The sequence below is a fragment of the Vipera ursinii genome, assembly GCF_947247035.1.
Source record: "Vipera ursinii genome assembly, chromosome: 9".
NCBI classification, from domain to species: domain Eukaryota; kingdom Metazoa; phylum Chordata; class Lepidosauria; order Squamata; family Viperidae; genus Vipera; species Vipera ursinii.
This window is the reverse complement of record NC_139523.1, coordinates 23107360-23123810: the sequence shown is the minus strand read 5'-3', so window position 1 is coordinate 23123810 and position 16451 is coordinate 23107360. Positions and strand designations below refer to the sequence as shown.

General features: G+C 49.6%; 1 protein-coding gene across 2 annotated transcripts in view; it reads left to right on the top strand.

The window, feature by feature from the left end:
• MEIS3 (Meis homeobox 3) overlaps nt 1–15759 on the top strand; it is a gene marked incomplete at both ends in the record, with an annotated part of 31000 nt that extends 15241 nt beyond the window's left edge. Inside the window, 7 exons of one of the 2 annotated variants that reach the window (XM_083369443.1) lie at nt 247–390; nt 6277–6388; nt 9628–9773; nt 13277–13353; nt 14654–14712; nt 15362–15451; nt 15710–15759. In XM_083369443.1, coding sequence (XP_083225569.1) covers nt 247–390; nt 6277–6388; nt 9628–9773; nt 13277–13353; nt 14654–14712; nt 15362–15451; nt 15710–15759 — 678 coding nt within the window. The remainder of the gene's footprint in view (nt 1–246; nt 391–6276; nt 6389–9627; nt 9774–13276; nt 13354–14653; nt 14713–15361; nt 15452–15709) is intronic. The other variant, XM_083369444.1, reaches the window with a different exon arrangement.
• Nucleotides 15760–16451: the final 692 nt, after the last annotated feature.

Sequence of the window (16451 nt, the reverse complement as noted above, 5' to 3'; positions counted from 1 at the left end):
CTTCTTTCTTTTTCTCCTTCTCCTTCTTTCTCTTTCTCCTTCTCCTTCTTTCTTTCTTTTTCTCCTTCTCCTTCTTTCTCTCTCCTTCTCCTTTCTTTTTCTTTTTCTTCTTCTCCTTCTCCTTCTCCTTCTTCTTCTTTCTCCTTCCCCTTCTCCTTCTCCTCCTTCCCTTTCCTCTTTTTTCTTTCCTCTTTTTTCTCTCTTTCACTTTTTTCCTTCAACCTAACCCTTTCCCTCCCCTTCCAGGTTCACGACCTCTGCGACAACTTCTGCCACCGCTACATCACCTGCCTCAAAGGCAAGATGCCCATCGACCTGGTGATTGACGACCGAGACGGGGGTTCCAAGTCCGACCTAGAAGACTTCGGGGCTGCCTGTCTCTCTGACCAGGTTGGTCCAAAGTTGGGCAGCCTTTTGGCCCGGCCAGCCAGCCAAGGTGGGCAACGGCACCCTTTGACCTTGGCCAGCAAACTGGCCAGGGCTGGGGGCAGACAGTGGGGGGGGGGCAGGCATGGAGAGACCCCCCCCGAGGCAGAAGTCAGAGACCCCTAGTAATCTCCCTTTTTGGCTGGGGCGCTTTGGGGGCCGTGACCCCCTCCCCAAGTGCGAATGGCCGGGTCGGATGGCAGCTTCCCCCCCCATCTCTGAAGGGGGATGGACTGTGGGAGACGCTTCCCCGTCTCTTTCTTCTGACAGCCACATGTGGAAGCCTTTATCTGCCTGTGCAGATGTGCCGGTTTTGGCAGGAATCGGATTTCTTTCACAAAGGCTTTTTTTTTTTTTTTTGGCCAAGAAGTTTGTGTGTTCTCGTATTGTTGGGCCGTTGAAAGGGAAGCGACATGGCAGCAACTGCACAATGACTCTTATTTGCAATGTCACGTTTGCCACTATAATTTTTTTTTTTTTTTTGCCCCGTGGAAACTCAGGCTTGGATTAGTTGCCTGTTGCGGTCATTTTCTCCACACTGCCTGCCAGCTGCTGCACAGCGGAAAAAGGAATAAAGGTCCCAGCTTTATTCCTTCCCTTTATTCTTATTTATTATTCAGTAATTTATTTTTTCCCTTGCTTCCTTGCTTCTTTCTTTCTTTCTTTTTCTTTCTTTCTTTCTTTCTTTTTCTTTCTTTCTTTCTTTCTTTCTTTCTTTCTTTCTTTTCTTTCTTTCTTTCTTTCTTTCTTTCTTCTCTCCCTTTCTCTTTCTCTCTCATTTTTCTTTCTATAGTTCCTTCCTCTCTCCTCTCTCAGTCTCTTCCTTTCCTTTCCTTTCCTTTCCTTTCCTTTCCTTTCCTTTCCTTTCCTTTCCTTTCCTTTCCTTTCCTTTCCTTTCCTTTCCTTTCCTTTCCTTTCCTTTCCTTTCCTTTCCTTTCCTTTCCCTTCTTTCTTTCTTCCTTTCTTCCTTCCTTTCTTCCTCCTTTCCTTTCTCCTCCCTCCCTCCCTTCCTTCCCTTCCCTTCTCCCTTTCTTCTCCTTCTCCCTTTCCTTTTCTTCCCCTTCCCCATCCCCTTCCATTTCCACTTCCACTTCCACTTCCACTTCCACTTGACTTTACTTTCTGCTTTCTGCTTTACTCTTCCTTACTCCTTACCCCTTTCCCTTGCTTTTCTCTTTTCTTTTCCTGCCCTTTCCTTTTTTCCTTCCCTTTCCCTTCCAACATGGGCATTAACACTGGCACCCAGCCCTCTCCAGCATCAGCTGCCCCGAGGCTTTCGAGTCGTGGAGGCATTAGGTTTTCCTCCGATAAGCCTGTGACAAAGCTGGGCAGACTTCCCCAGCCTTTCAGAGGGTGGGTAGCAGAGGGAAAGACCCCTTTTAAACCCCCGACAGAAATCTCTGAAGGGTCCTTCATGCCAAGGCTGTAAGCGAGACAGAGGGGGACGGCCTGGACAGGGTTTCTCAGCCTTGGGCACTTCAAGACGGGTGGACTTCAACGCCCAGAACTTCCCTTCCTGGCTGGGGAATTAATTGGGAGTTGAAGTCCATCCATCTCGAAGTGGCCAAGGCTGAGAAACATTGGCCAAGTTACGTATTCTGGGTGCTTTCCCATAAATGTACGCTCCCGAGTATCCAAACTTTTAGAAAAATCCAGGGATCTTCCACTGCTGAAAAGCCACAGCCCCTCGACCCTCCCCCTCCAGGGTCTAAGAGGGCGGTAGCAATAAGGGTTAGGGACAAAGCAATGCAATCTATTGGATGCTCCGGCTTCGATTTCTGGATTTTTCCAGCCTGATTGGAAAAGAAAAGTAGTTCATCCTTAAACAGAAACCAAATCTTTTCCCCTCTTGAGAGAGAGAGAGAGAGAGAGAGAGTGAAAGAATGAAAGAGAGAGAGAATGAGAGAGAGAAAGAGAGAGAGAGAAAGAATGAAAGAGAGAGAATAAGAGAGAGAGAATGAGAGAGAGAGAAAGAATGAAAGAGAGAGAGAGAATGAGAGAGAATGAGAGAGAGAGAGAGAAAGAATGAAAGAGAGAGAGAGAGTAGAGAGAATGAGAGAGAGAGAGAGGAGAGAGAGAATGAGAAAGAGAGAATTAAAGAGAGAAAGAATGAAAGAGAGAAAGACAGAGAGAGCCACCACCTCCATCCATGCAACATTCATAAGTTGCAAAGAAAAGGGTCAGGGTCTTGGAAATTAATCACCCCTGACAGTGAGCTGGTGATGAAGGAGACGTGGTTGCCCAGTGTCTTATCTCCCACCCCTCAATCCTCCCACCCCTCTCTCTCTTTCTCTCTCTCTCCTCCAAGCACGCTAATGCAGCACAGTTTTCTTCGCTGCAAGCGACTTGCCTGAATTTTTAATGCCCCCGCAGGCTATGGGGCTTGTTGTCGGAAGATTTGAGGGGCAGAGGGGCTTTTTTTTATGGGGGGGGGGGAGAAATACAGGAGAGGAGGGGAAACATGGGGAAGAAAAGGGCCTTCCTAGAGAGGTCAGGCAGCTGATTTCCGAGATGGGCACCCAACATGGGAACAAACAGCTGACCTCTGAGACAAACCGGCTACATAAAGCCTTGCTTAAAAGCCTCTTCGGGCAGCCTTGCTAATGCAGATGGTCCTCCATTTACAACAGTTCACTTAATGACCGTTCCAAGTTACAACGGCACTGGGAAAAGTGACTTAGGACCGCTTTTCACACTTGCGACCGTCGCAGCATCCCCGTGGTTACGTAATCAAAATTCGGACGCTTGGCAACCCGTTCTTATTTATGACGGTCGCAGAGTCCCCTTTTGCGACCTTCTGACGAGCAAAGCCAATGGGGAAGAAGCCAGATTCACTTAACAACCGGGTGGCTAACTTACCTACTGCGATGATTCTCTTAACAACGGTGGCAACAAGGCTCACAAAACAGGGTAAAATTCACTTCACCCCCATTTCGCTTAGCGGTCGAAATTTTGGGCTCCGTTGTGGTCGTAAGGACAACCTGTGCTTGTTATTTAATTTAATTTAATATTTGCCACCATCCCCACCCATCCCTTTCCAAGATATACTTCTGCTGATCAGAGAGGTTCCATTTAGCTAGATTCCAGGAGTAAGTTGATAGATAGATAGATAGATAGATAGATAGATAGATAGATAGATAGATAGATAGATAGATATAGATATAGATATAGATATAGATAGAAGTATATATATACATATATATATATACATATATATATATACATATATATACGTATACATGTATATATATATATACATATACTGTATATATGTATATGTATATATACATATATATATATATATGTCTATGTCTATATATTTCTATCTATATCTATATCTATATATCTCTATATCTATCTATCTATCTATCTATCTATCTATCTATCTATCTATCTATCTATCTGTAGGTCTTGGCGTATTCAGGTCTTTTCCTATGTAGGATGGGAATATATATATATATATGAGCCTTGGTGGAGCAGTGGGCTAATGCCTCCTTAAGTAACCCCAGCTGCCTGCAATTAGTGCAGGTTCGAGTCCCACCAGGCTCAAGGTTGACTCAGCCTTCCATCCTTCCCAGGTAGGTAAAATGAGGACCCAGATTGTTGGGGGCAATTAAGCTGACTTTGTAATAATGCCGCTTGGTGTGTGTGTGAAAGCCCTAACAAGCAGGCATATACATAGAATGAAGGCTACTGCTAAGCTTGTAAGCCGCCCTGAGTCTTCGGAGAAGGGCGGGATATAAATGGAATTAAAATAAAAATAACAAATAAACAAATAACAAATAAACAAACAAATAAACAAACAAATATATATAAATCTGGCTGGGTGACTTTGGGTCACTCAGCAGGAGACTTGGAGTTCTAGTTCTGTCTTAGGCACGAGAACCGGCTGGGTGTCTCTGCGCCAATCACTAGGAAGTGGCGAATTCTACTCTGAGCTTAGGCGTAAAATTTGACCGGAGGACTTTGGGCCAATGACCAGGCGACTGGGAGTTCTAGTCCCCCCTTGAGGCACGAAAACCAGATGGGTGACTTTGGGGCTAGCCCAATTCACCTCACCGGGTTTTTGTTGTGTGGGAAATAGGAGGAGGCAGGTGTGTCGGACCTCTTCTCCGCTTTCTTTGCAAACATAATGAAGGCTGGGTACCAATAAACCCACAATTCCACTCCCAGCTTACTTTCCACACACACCCCCACCGCCACCCACCCCCCTTTCCATTGTCGGTCATCCATCCATCCCTGATCCAAAGACTTTCCCCGCTGCTCCATTGCCAGAGAGAGCAATTCCGGGAAAAGGGATCCCAAGGCCCCCTCCCCACCAGAGATCCCAAGCCTGTGCAGCGGTGAACCCCCCCTCCCCCGCCTCGAAAGTAAAAAAAACCCCTCCCACCTCAAAACCCCTCTCGCGGTGTGGGTCCGTCGTCCCTTTTTTTAAGGGGCGGTGGGGTCTTGGCATGGGGCGGGGGTCTCGGATTGCCCAGGGTCCAGCCTCCTCCCCGGGGGGGGGGTGGCGGAGGGGGAGGGGGTCGGCTCTGTGATCGAGGCGCTGCGGGCGAAGTCGTCGGGTCTGGTCCTCATTAACTGGGAGTGTTGCTCCCTTCGCTTCCCAGAGCTCCTAACAGCGACCCCCTGACCCCCCCCTCCCCGTTGACTCTGGGCTGCAAGTGCCGAATCCCCCTCCTCTAAAGCCGCAGCTCCTTAACCCGTTGAACCCACCGCCCCGTCTTGGCAGGACTCCTGTGATCAGCGGCGGCGGGTTAATCAGGCAGGGCAGCGGGGCTGGGGGCGTCCTCCACCCCCCCTCCCGCCCGCCTGGCCAGTTGGGGGGGGCTGCAACCCGAGCCCCTTCGGTAGCTGCCTGGTTCCTCCCCAGAGGACCTGGAGAGGCCCCGCTTGTACCCCTCTGAACTCGGTTCAATGGGTTGAAGGGGGGGGGGCTGGATAATGACAGACCGGGGTGGGGGGAGGAATCCCCGCGAAGCTGCAGCAGCGCTCTTGAAAGGGGGGGGGGAGAAGGGGAGGAGGAGGAAGGGGTTGCCCGTTGGTTTTGCTTTTGCTTTTTTTTTTTTTTAATAAATCAGGGCAGTTTCCTGCGCCTTGCGCTGCTTGGCGGTAGGCAGCCATCCAACAGGTGAAGCTCTAGTTCTGAGTGGAGCTATGGCCTCAGGCAGGCAAGCCGGTTGCAGGAATTGGGGAGGGCTGCTTTAATGAAGAGAAGGACGTGGGGGGGGGGGACATGATAGCAGTGTTCCAATATCTCAGGGGCTGCCCCAAAGAAGAGGGAGTCAAGCTATTCTCCAAAGCGCCAGAAGGCAGGAGAAGAAGCAACGGAGGGAAACTAACCAAGGAGAGAAGCGACCTAGAACTAAGGAGGAATTTCCTGACAGTGAGGATAATTATCCAGGGGAACAACCTGCCTCCAGAAATTGTGGGTCCCCCATCACTGGGGGGGGCGGGTTAAGAAAAAACTGGACAGCCACTTGTCTGAGATGGTATAGGGTTTCCTGCCTGAGCAGGGGGTTGGACTGGATGACCTCCAAGATCCCTTCCATGCTTATTAGCCTAGGAATTCAGGGTGTGCAAATGTGGAACCTGGACACTTTTTAAGGGGCAAAGGAAGGGTGAACACAGCCAGAGAATCTTGGTTTGTTTGGCCTATCCTTCCTTTCATTAAACTAGACATACCAGTTCCCGCAAGCGTTCTTCATATCTTTTAACCTTCAGTTCCCCTAATCATCTTTGTTGCTCTTCTCTGCACCCTTTCCAGAGTCTCGACATTTTTTTATATTGGGGTGACTCGCACCCCGTGTTTGGTCTCCGTGAATGATGCACCGTTCTCTTTGTGTGCAGAGCAACTCCTGGATCCGAGACCACGATGAGACGGGATCCACCCCTTCAGGGACGCCGGGACCCTCCAGCGGTGGGATTGCCTCCCAAAGTGGAGACAACTGCAGCGAGCAAGGTACTCGGAGGTTGCAAGGGAGGCGGTGGAGATCCTACCTTTTCACCAGGGGAGGAACTGGAGGGTGCAAACTGCACATAGGAGGAGGCGACCTTTTACGCAATGTTCAAAAGGCGGTCAGGATTGGAAAACCTCACTATTTATTTATTTGATTTTTATCCCCCCTTTGCTGTGATTTCTAACAAGCCAGTCAACCTACTAAATAAGCTCTCCTCCTCCTACTTTCCCCACAACAACAACCTTGTTTGGCTGAGAGAGAAGGACTGGCCAAAAGTCACTCAGTTTTTCCGTGGCTAGGGCAGAACTAGAACTCATTGTCTCCTGGTGATGGCTAGAAGGCTTTGCTCTCTGTAAACCCTATAAACATAGCGCTGACGATGATACCTAGTTGGGTCATGAAACGTCTGCAGGAAAAACACCAAGCTCAGAAAACGCCAATAGTCCCCCCCCCCCTCCTCCTCCTCCTCCTCCTCCTCCTCCTCCTCCTCCTCCTCCTCCTCTAGCACTGCTGATGTTCCCTAGCTGGGTAATGAAACGTCTGCAAGAAAACCACCAATTGAGAACACCAAGGACCCCACAGTCTTCTTCCTCCTCCTCCTCCTCCTCCTCCTCCTCCTCCTCCTCCTCCTCCTCCTCTCTTCTAGCACTGATGCTGTTCCCTAGTTGGGTCATGAAACGTCTGCAAGAAAACCGCCGAGCTCTGAGAACACCAAGGACCCCACAGTCTTCCTCCTCCTCCTCCTCCTCCTCCTCCTCCTCCTCCTCCTCCTCCTCCTCCTCCTCCTCTCTTCTAGCACTGATGCTGTTCCCTAGTTGGGTCATGAAACGTCTGCAAGAAAACCGCCGAGCTCAGAGAACACCAGGGACCCCTCATGTCAACCCTGAGCTACAAATATCCTCCTTTACCGGCTTCCCTGTCTCTTCCGTGTCTCGCTTTTGTTATGAAGATGCAAAGATTGGGATCGCCCAGCGGCCTATAGAAAGCAGCAGGCTGGGGGATGCCGGCATTCCAAACTGCCTCTGGAGGAGGCTGAAGTGAAGCAAAAAGTTGTTGCATCTGAACAGGGAGATTCTAGGGAGATGCTCCGTCATCCAGGTCGCCGTTCTCCCGAAGATGCTTTTTCACAAGGCAACCAGACTTTCTTGTTCTGTTCCTCCGGTTGCCTCGTGAAAAAGCACCTTTGCGACATCTGAACAGGGGCCCAGCACCGGCAGTCAGCTGTTTGCAAAATCCTGGCTTCTTAAGAGAGGAACAATGCTGCTCCCAAACCCTCCCTGTATGAAAGGGCCCTTTTGTGCAAGCCCCATGAAAGGGGGTTTCTCCTTCGAAGGGCAGCTGCCACGGGGGGGGGGGAGAGACCCAAATTTAGAAGAATTGGAGTCTGCAGCCATGGCTATCGGCATAGGCTCCACCATGAGATTATACAAGAGGTCCTCGACTTACAACTGCAGTTAAGCCCAAAGTTTTTATTGTTAAGTGAGATATTTGTTCAGTGAGTTCAACTTCTGGGAGTTGAAGTCCATCCCTCTTAAGGGGCTAATGGCTGGGGAATGCTGGGAGTTGAAGTCCACATCTCTTGAAGCAGCTAATAGCTGAGGAATGCTGGGAGTTGAAGTCCATACCTATTTAAGGGGCTAATGGCTGGGGAATGCTGGGAGTTGAAGTCCATACCTCTAAAGGGGCTAAGGGCTGAGGAATGCTGGGAGTTGAAAGTCCATACCTCTTTAAGGGGTTAAGGGCACTCTGTTGCAGAGTTCTGCCATTTTTCCGGGACTCTCACACACCGGCTCCAATTGTGTGGCTTTGTACATCCTCCTGGGCCCGGGTGGGGGCGAGAGGGATGCACGGTGGGGTAGCAATCACGTAGGGACTGACGAGGAGGACTCCGGGATGCATAATTTACATCCCCTCTAGGCAAGGCTTTTAAGCACATTTTTAGCCAGAGGATATAAAAGCGGAGCAGCTGTTCGAGGGGGTTGGAATTGTCAGAAGGGGGAAAATCTTGGGGTTTGTGCGAGTGCAAGTGAAGAAGAGTGTTTGTTGCACAGCAGAAGTTCCAACCATGCACAACCGTTTTCTCTTTTTGTTGAGTGTGGAAATGGCACAGGTTGACCGATTTTTTTTAAAAAAAAAACAAATCAGCAAGGGAGAGGAATAGAAACCATCGCCTATCCAGGTCGTTCAATTTCACAGCTACTAAGATTGTTGGCCGAGTAGGGACAAAAATAGCCAGGGAAATTATTGAAGCCTGGGAAACAGCCCCCACCCCCTTGTCAGTCAACAGGAGTGCTGACTTACCCCCAGGTACTCAGGAGCCCCCAAAACATTTCCAGATAACTGGACTTCAACCCTTGGGATTTTCCAGCCTGAGTGGGTCCCCTGTTTGGCTAGGATTCAGTTACCAAACATTGGCCATTTTTCTGCAGCGAGGTTCTGCCAGAACAGCTCAGTGGAACTTGGAAGGCCAGAGACCTTTGACTATCCAATCCTGGCCAAACGCAGGATGAAGGTTACTTTCATAGCCAGCCAAGTGAATCCTGAAAAGCAAGGGTGATTTGATTTTCCAGTTTTTCTCCCGCTGCAGCAGCGAATCTGCATTGCGTGGCCAACTGTGAGCCTCCGTGGGGCAGGTGATAAAGGGAAGACAAATCTAGTTTGTTATTGAACAGGATGTTGGTTTATTGCCCTCCTGTGAGTGGTGACGTTCTTTGACTGGCCTCTAGAGGGCTCTGCCGCTTCTGATCACACCTGATACAGTTTCAAGAATTGCCATTAATTTGGCTTTCCCCAAATGGGCACCCCCCCTCCCCATCCCAGATGTACCGGATCACAACGACCATCAAGTGCCAGCCCAGCTGGAGGGCCTCATCCTGTTTTAAGAGGACCATCCTGTCCGGAGCTGATTAGATCCGGATTTTGCTGTTCCCTTGGCTTTGGACTTCTAGCTAAAGCTCTCTCTTCTCCTCTCTTATCCTCTTCCCTTCCGATTCTCTTCCTTTTCACTTCTCTCCACTTTCCCCTTTCTCTTCTCTTCTCTTCTCTTCTCTTCTCTTCTCTTCTCTTCTCTTCTCTTCTCTTCTCTTCTCTTCTCTTCTCTTCTCTTCTCTTCTCTTCTCTTCTCTTCTCTTCTCTTCTCTTCTCTTCCCTTCCCTTCCCTTCCCTTCCCTTCCCTTCCCCTCTTCTATCTCCATCTCTCCCTCTCCCCCCCTCTCTTACCTCCCCCCCCCACTCCTTGCAGGAGATTGCCTGGATAACAGCGTGGCCTCCCCCAGCACGGGAGAAGACGATGACCTGGACCGGGACAAGAAAAGAAACAAGAAACGTGGCATTTTCCCCAAGGTGGCCACGAATATCATGCGGGCGTGGCTTTTTCAACACTTGTCGGTAAGAACTCAAAAGTTGGTGGTGGGCCGAAGTCCAGTCGGTGGGTGCAACCCTGGATCGAGGGGGTGGGAGGGCTAACCGGAGACATCCATCTGTGCCCACCACCCAACCGCTTCCTTCCGCTTTGCTGTCTGCCAGGCAATTAGATAGTGCCTCTCCCTGGTTAGTTAAACAAAGGCGAGTTAATGAGCGCTGGCCAATTAGTGGCTAATTGAAGGAGCTATAAAGCTATTAGAGGCTGGTGAAGGGTAATCAATTCTGGCCAATTACCCTGAACGCAGAGAGGGGAAGGGGAGGCGTGTGAAGGAGCCCCTACGGGGAAGGGAGGGGAGGCAGATCAGGCTTCCCACCGCCCTGCCAGAGACATTCATGACTTATTTTTTTAAAATTATGGCTATGTTACAGATAGTCCTCGACTTACAACCATTTGTTTAGTGACCAACTCTCCATGGAGATGCCCAATCATCCGGGTCAACAGTTGTCCCAAAGGCGCTGGACTTTCTTTGGGATTTTTTTTTTTAATTTGAAAAGGTTTCGCTTCTCATCCAAGAAGCTTCTTCAGTTCTGACGGCTCTAACTAACGTCCACTAGAACCGAAGAAGCTTCTTGCTTGAGAAGTGAAACGTTTTCACAGGAAACCACCCCGCCCCAAGGAAGTCCGGTTGCCTTTTGGGGGGGGGAAAGCACCTTTGGGATGGTTTAGGGACCATTCAAAGTTACGACGCTGATCGAAATTGGGCCCCTTGGCAACCGGTTCATATTTATGACGGTCGCAGTGTTCCCGGGGTGATCCGGTGATCCCCTTTTGCGACCTTCTGACAAGCAAAGTCCATGGGGAAGCCAGATTCACTTAACAACCATGTTACTAACTTAGCAACTGCAGTGCTTCACTTAACATCTGTGGCAAGAAAGGCTGTAAAATGGGGCACATCTTACTTAAAAAATGTCTCGGTTAGCAACATAAATTTTGGGCTCCATTGTGGTTGTAAGTTGAGAACTACCTATGAGTTTCTCTCTCTCCCTCCCCCCCCCTTTGAAAGTTGAGTGAGTAGCAGCTCAGCTCTTCTCTCTCTCTCCAAGATTGCGTTATCTTCACAACGATCTTGTGAGGGAGGATTAGGCCTGGCCCCCTCCTCTCCCATTGGCCAGGTAATGGACCAATGATCTGTGGGTGGAATCTTTGAGGCATGTGTGTTTGAGTTTAAGGAATATATTGTGGTGACAGCCAGTTTGGGGATGGCGGTGAAGGCAATAGGCCAGAAACGGGGAGATCCTGAGTTCTAGTCCTGCCTTAAGCACAAAGCCAGCTGAGTAACCTTGGGCCGGTCACTTTCTCTCAGTCCTTGGAAGGAGGCCATGGTTCAAGAAAATTGGCAAAAAAAACCTACTGGGTTTTGTCCAGGCGGTCCCTGAGAATCAAACACACTTAAACGGGGGCGGGGCGGGGTGGAGAATATATTGTACATACACCGAAAGATCTCATTCTGCGTCATTATTCTCAGAGTCTAGACATTAGCGGCTAGATGGCAGGAGTGACTGGATTCCCCCCTCCCCCCAATTTATTTATGTTCAAACCTCTTCTTCCATAGGGGGAACTAAGGAGGCTTCCTTAAATTGTGTCTCGTTTGGGCACTAAGCCGGTATTTCGGTATTCCCGCAGCTCAGTTTCTCCAAAGTGGCTCTAACCATTTGGCCACGAGTTCAGGCAATCTCCCCAGGCTGAGATTGAAAAGCATCTTTCATTGCCTTGGGAAGCTGGGCTGATTGTGCTGGGAAAAGATGGAAAGATGGGTGCCCTGCGTGTCTGTCTGTCTGTCTATTCGATCTATCCTCTCTCTCTCTCTCTCCATCCATTCTATCATCTATCCATTTCTATCTATCTATCTATCTATCTATCTATCTATCTATCTATCTATCTATCTATCTATCTATCTATCTATCTATCATCTATCTATCTAATGTATATTTCTATCTATCTATCTATCTATCTATCTATCTATCTATCTATCTATCTATCTATCTATCTATCTAATCTCTATCTATCTATCTATCTATCTATCATCTCTCTCTCTCTCTCTCTCTCTCTCTCTCTCTCTCTCTCTCTCTCTCTATCTATCTATCTATCTCTATCTATCTATCTCTATCTATCTATCATCTATCTTCTAGCTAATCTTTCTACCTAACTACCCACACATCTACCATCTATCTATAGTATCCCTTCCTCCTCCTAATCCTCCCCAATTTGGCTTCCTCTCCAAAACGTTCATCCTTCTCCAGTCTGGGTTCCTCTCCGGCTGACCCCAGCCCACCGCCTCCCTCACCCCAAACAGTTGTGACCCAAACGGAGGTGAGCAAGTCATCCAGCCAAGGGTGAAAGGAGCTGGCCAGAGCAGGGCCCCGGGGCCATCACCCCGGCAGACTCGAATCACTCAGGCAGAGCCTGAGGGCTGGCATCCAAACGGAGCAGGAGGAACAAAGGCCGAACTCTTACATTAACCCGATTGCTTTCGTGTGGGGGGGGGGAGAGAATTCCCGATGGCTAAAATGGATAAGAGCAACTGATGTTACGCTTCTTCATCGGGAGTCAAGATGTTTGCAGCAGGCCAAACGTGGACAACAGTTTACTGAGACACTCCCCACCCCACCCCCCACCCCAGTTCCTGGAGTGTGGGGAGAACCACCCCATTTCCAACAGAAGCCCCAGCTGGATGGGAAACTCAAGGGGGGGGGGCGGTGAGGGCCAAGGTGTCAAAAACCTGAGGTGGGTGGTGATCCAAGACTTGGAATTTGTCCCCCGGCTGGTGCCCCACCACTCTTTATGACCTCTCCCATCCCAGAGGGCTTTTGCTCATCCATCACCTGGTTGTCAGATTGGGGGGGGGCTTGTGGGGGTCTGGCTGTGACCTCTGAGCCAAGACGGGCTCATCCATCATCTGAACTGGCAACTAAAAGGCCCAGGTGGGGAGGGAAGAAGAGGAAGCCAGGTTGGTTTCCATCTCTGGCCAACAAGGAAGTCCAAGGCACCGTTTCCTGTCTCCTCCTCCGCCTCCTTCCCTTCTTCTTCCTCTTTCTCCTTCTCTTTCTCCTTCTTCTCTTTCTCCTTCTCTTCCTCTTCCTCCTTTTCCTTCTCCTCTTTCTCTTTCTCCCTCTCCCTCTCCTCCTCTTCCTTCCTCTCATCTCCTCTCCTCTCCCCTCCCCACCCCTCCCCCCTTTTTTCTTAAGAAGCGGAAGAGTTGGGGGGCCATCATTCCAGGACACCTACCCTGCAGGGCTATTGTGTCTTCCCCATACATGATACCCCAAGTTCCTTGGAAGACAAGGCAACGATGCGGAATGATGCTTCCCACTCCAAGGAAGGATTTTTTATTTTTATTTTTTGCTGTGGCTTTAAAAAAAAAGCCGTAGTCATTTAAACATTAGTGTTTGAAAGTACAACCCAGGGAGCAAACAGAGCTGGCTCAAAGCTTTGGGGACCACCCTCTCCTCTCTTTTTCTCCGTGCAGCACCCTTATCCCTCAGAAGAGCAGAAGAAGCAGTTAGCCCAGGACACGGGACTGACCATCCTGCAGGTCAATAACTGGTAAGACTCAGAAAGTGAGCAGAGAAGAAACGGCTTCTGCCGCCTTACTCGCTTGTAAAGTTCCCTTTGGCACGGGGAGGAGACCCTTGCGACTCTTGTGGATACAAGGCCTGCTAAAGGTATCGGTGGAATCCTGGGGAATTCTGGGAGTTGAAGTCCACGGATCTTCAAATTGCCAAGGTTGAGAAACACTGTGCAAGACCAGGGGTAGGCCACCTCGGCTGTTTTAGGACTCGGGGACTTCAACTCCCAGAATTCCTGAGCCAGCCACGCTGAGGGGAAAGGGAGAGGTTTCCAAGCTGAGCCAGGCTGGCTCAGGAATTCTGGGAGTTGAAGTCCTCGAGTCCTAAAAGAGCCAAGGTGGCCTACCCTAGGCCTAGACCGTTTTATGACTCGTGGACTTCAACTCCCAGAATTCCTGAGCCAGCCATGCTGAGGGGAAAGGGAGAGGTTTCCAAGCTGAGCCAGGCTGGCTCAGGAATTCTGGGAGTTGAAGTCCACGGGTCATAAAAGAGCCAAGGTTGCCTACCTCTGTACTAGACTAAGCTGGCTTCCCGGTTTCGTATCCTAGGCCAGTGTCTCTCAACCTCGGTTGCTTGAAAATGTGAAGACTTCAACTCCCAGAATTCCCCTTGGAGTTGAAGCTGACGTGTCTTCAAGCCGCCAAGCTTGAGAAACGGAGTAAGTTCCTCTCTCCAAGATCTGGATAGTCCTCATCCTTGTCATCTTCAACAAAGACGTGACTCCCTCAGCACCTGGAAGCCTTCCTATTCTAAGGAGCTCTTGAAGTTCTCATGAACTTGATTCCACTTTTTATTTTAGGGAACTGTTGATTTTCATTAGCTTGTGTTGAGCTATTTGTGATCACTATGGATGCCCAGAGCGTAACAGGTTGTAGGTATAGAACATGGGTAGGCAACCTCGGCTCTTTTATGACTCATGGACTTCAACTCCCAGAATTCCTGAGTCAGCATAGCTGACTCAGGAATTCTGGGAGTTGAAGTCCATGAGTCATAAAAGAGCCGAGGTTGCCTACCCCTGGTATAGAAGTACTGCAAAGAAATAGACACTGCTTAGGGAGAGATGGGAATGGACTGGACTTCCCTCCATCAGAAATGGTGTAGGATCTCCTCTGTGGGCGGGGGATTGGGCTAGATGACCTACAAGGCCCCTTCCAACTCTGTCACTCTGTTACTGTTACGGTTAATGCGATCAGAATCACGAAATGGCGTGGCTGGAGATGACACCAACAAGCGATCCCAGGGGCGCACAGTCATCCCTTTCATTATATCTCCCGCAGGTTTATTAATGCCCGAAGGCGCATAGTTCAACCTATGATCGACCAATCAAATCGCACAGGTAGGAGGGATTCCGTTCTCCAAAGGGTCTCTCTCTCTCTCCCTTCTTTCCCCCTCCTCCCTCCACAACAACAATCCTGCAAAGTGGATTGGACTGAGAGAAAGGGATGGGCCCAAAGTCGCACACTTGGCTTTCATGCCTAATGCGGGTCTAGAACTCACTGCCTCCTAGTGATTGACCCAAAGTCACTCAGCCAGCTTTCATGCCTAAAGTAGAACTAGAACTTCCAGTCTCCTGGTGATTGGCCCAAAGTTCACCCAGCCGGCTTTCATGCCTGAGGCAGGACTAGAACTCACAGTCTCCTGGTGATTGGCCCAAAGTTCACCCAGCCGGCTTTCAAGCCTGAGGCAGGACTAGAACTCCCAGTCTCCTGGTGATTGGCCCAAAGTTCACCCAGCTGGCTTTTGTGCCTAATGTGGGTCTAGAACTCACTGCCTCCTGGTTTCTAGCCTAGCACCTTAACCACTAGACTAGACCAAACTGGCTGATTTGGGGAACAGATTCTAAACCAGGATGCAGTAGGATGTCCCCCATTCCCCAACCAACCAGGGCTACTTTCTGTTTTAAATGCCTGCAGAAATTGCATACCCTGAAAATTGGGGATGTGTCTGCCTGTTCTCTTCTCTCTGTGACTTTCCTCTCTTCCGAGCAGGTCAAGGCACACCATACAGTCCCGATGGGCAGCAAATGGGAGGTTATGTTATGGATGGGCAACAGCGCATGACAATTCACCCCCCAGGTGAGCCTGAATTGTGCGACTTTGCAGCCGAGGTAGGAGAGGGGAGATCCTTAGTGTGGGGCTTTGTGAAAAGAGGGGGCAGTGGGGCTCCACCCACCAGGCTTGAAGAACCCGGACCATACTTAAGTTGCAGTTAAGAAGATGGGTTGCTTAGGCCTATACACAAGAATCTGGTTGACCTTGAAGCATGTTAGGAGGGTGATGGGGGTCATCATTCACAGGAAGGTTTTAAGCATCTCTTTTCTCCTCTTCTTCCAGGACCAATGGGAATGGCTATGGGTATGGAGGGTCAGTGGCATTATATGTGAAAGTCTGAACTCTCTGCTGACGTCAGAGGGGAAGTAAGTATCATGGACACAAGAGTTTGGGGTCTCTTCTAAAGAAATGGCAGGTGGTGGAATGGGCCAACTCACCACGGCCAACTCACCATGGACAACTCACTACAGCCAACTCACCACGGCCAACTCACCATGGCCAACTCACCACGGCCAACTCACCACGGCCAACTCACCACAGCCAACTCACCACGGCCAACTCACCACGGCCAACTCACCATGGCCAACTCACTACGGCCAACTCACCACGGCCAACTCACCATGGCCAACTCACTACGGCCAACTCACCACGGCCAACTCACCACGGCCAACTCACCACGGCCAACTCACCACGACCAACTCACCACAGCCAACTCACCGTGGGACAACTTAACAATTCAATTTAATTATTTAAAATAAATTTTAAAAATACTTCAATTTTTGTCCTTCACTTATCCTTCTGTCCTTCCTTTTGTAGCCTTTCTTTAATGATTCTATTCCACCATTTCTTTGATATTAGCGTAACTCTTGTAACCCACGGCAAGTTGCCCCACGGCAAGATGGCCGTGGCGAGTTGGCTGTGGGGACTTGGCCATGGTGAATCGTCATAGACCCACAGGAGAAGAAGATCCTGGGCTCCTCTTGAGATTGAGCATGAGATGTTTGAAAAATCATGCCTCCTGGTG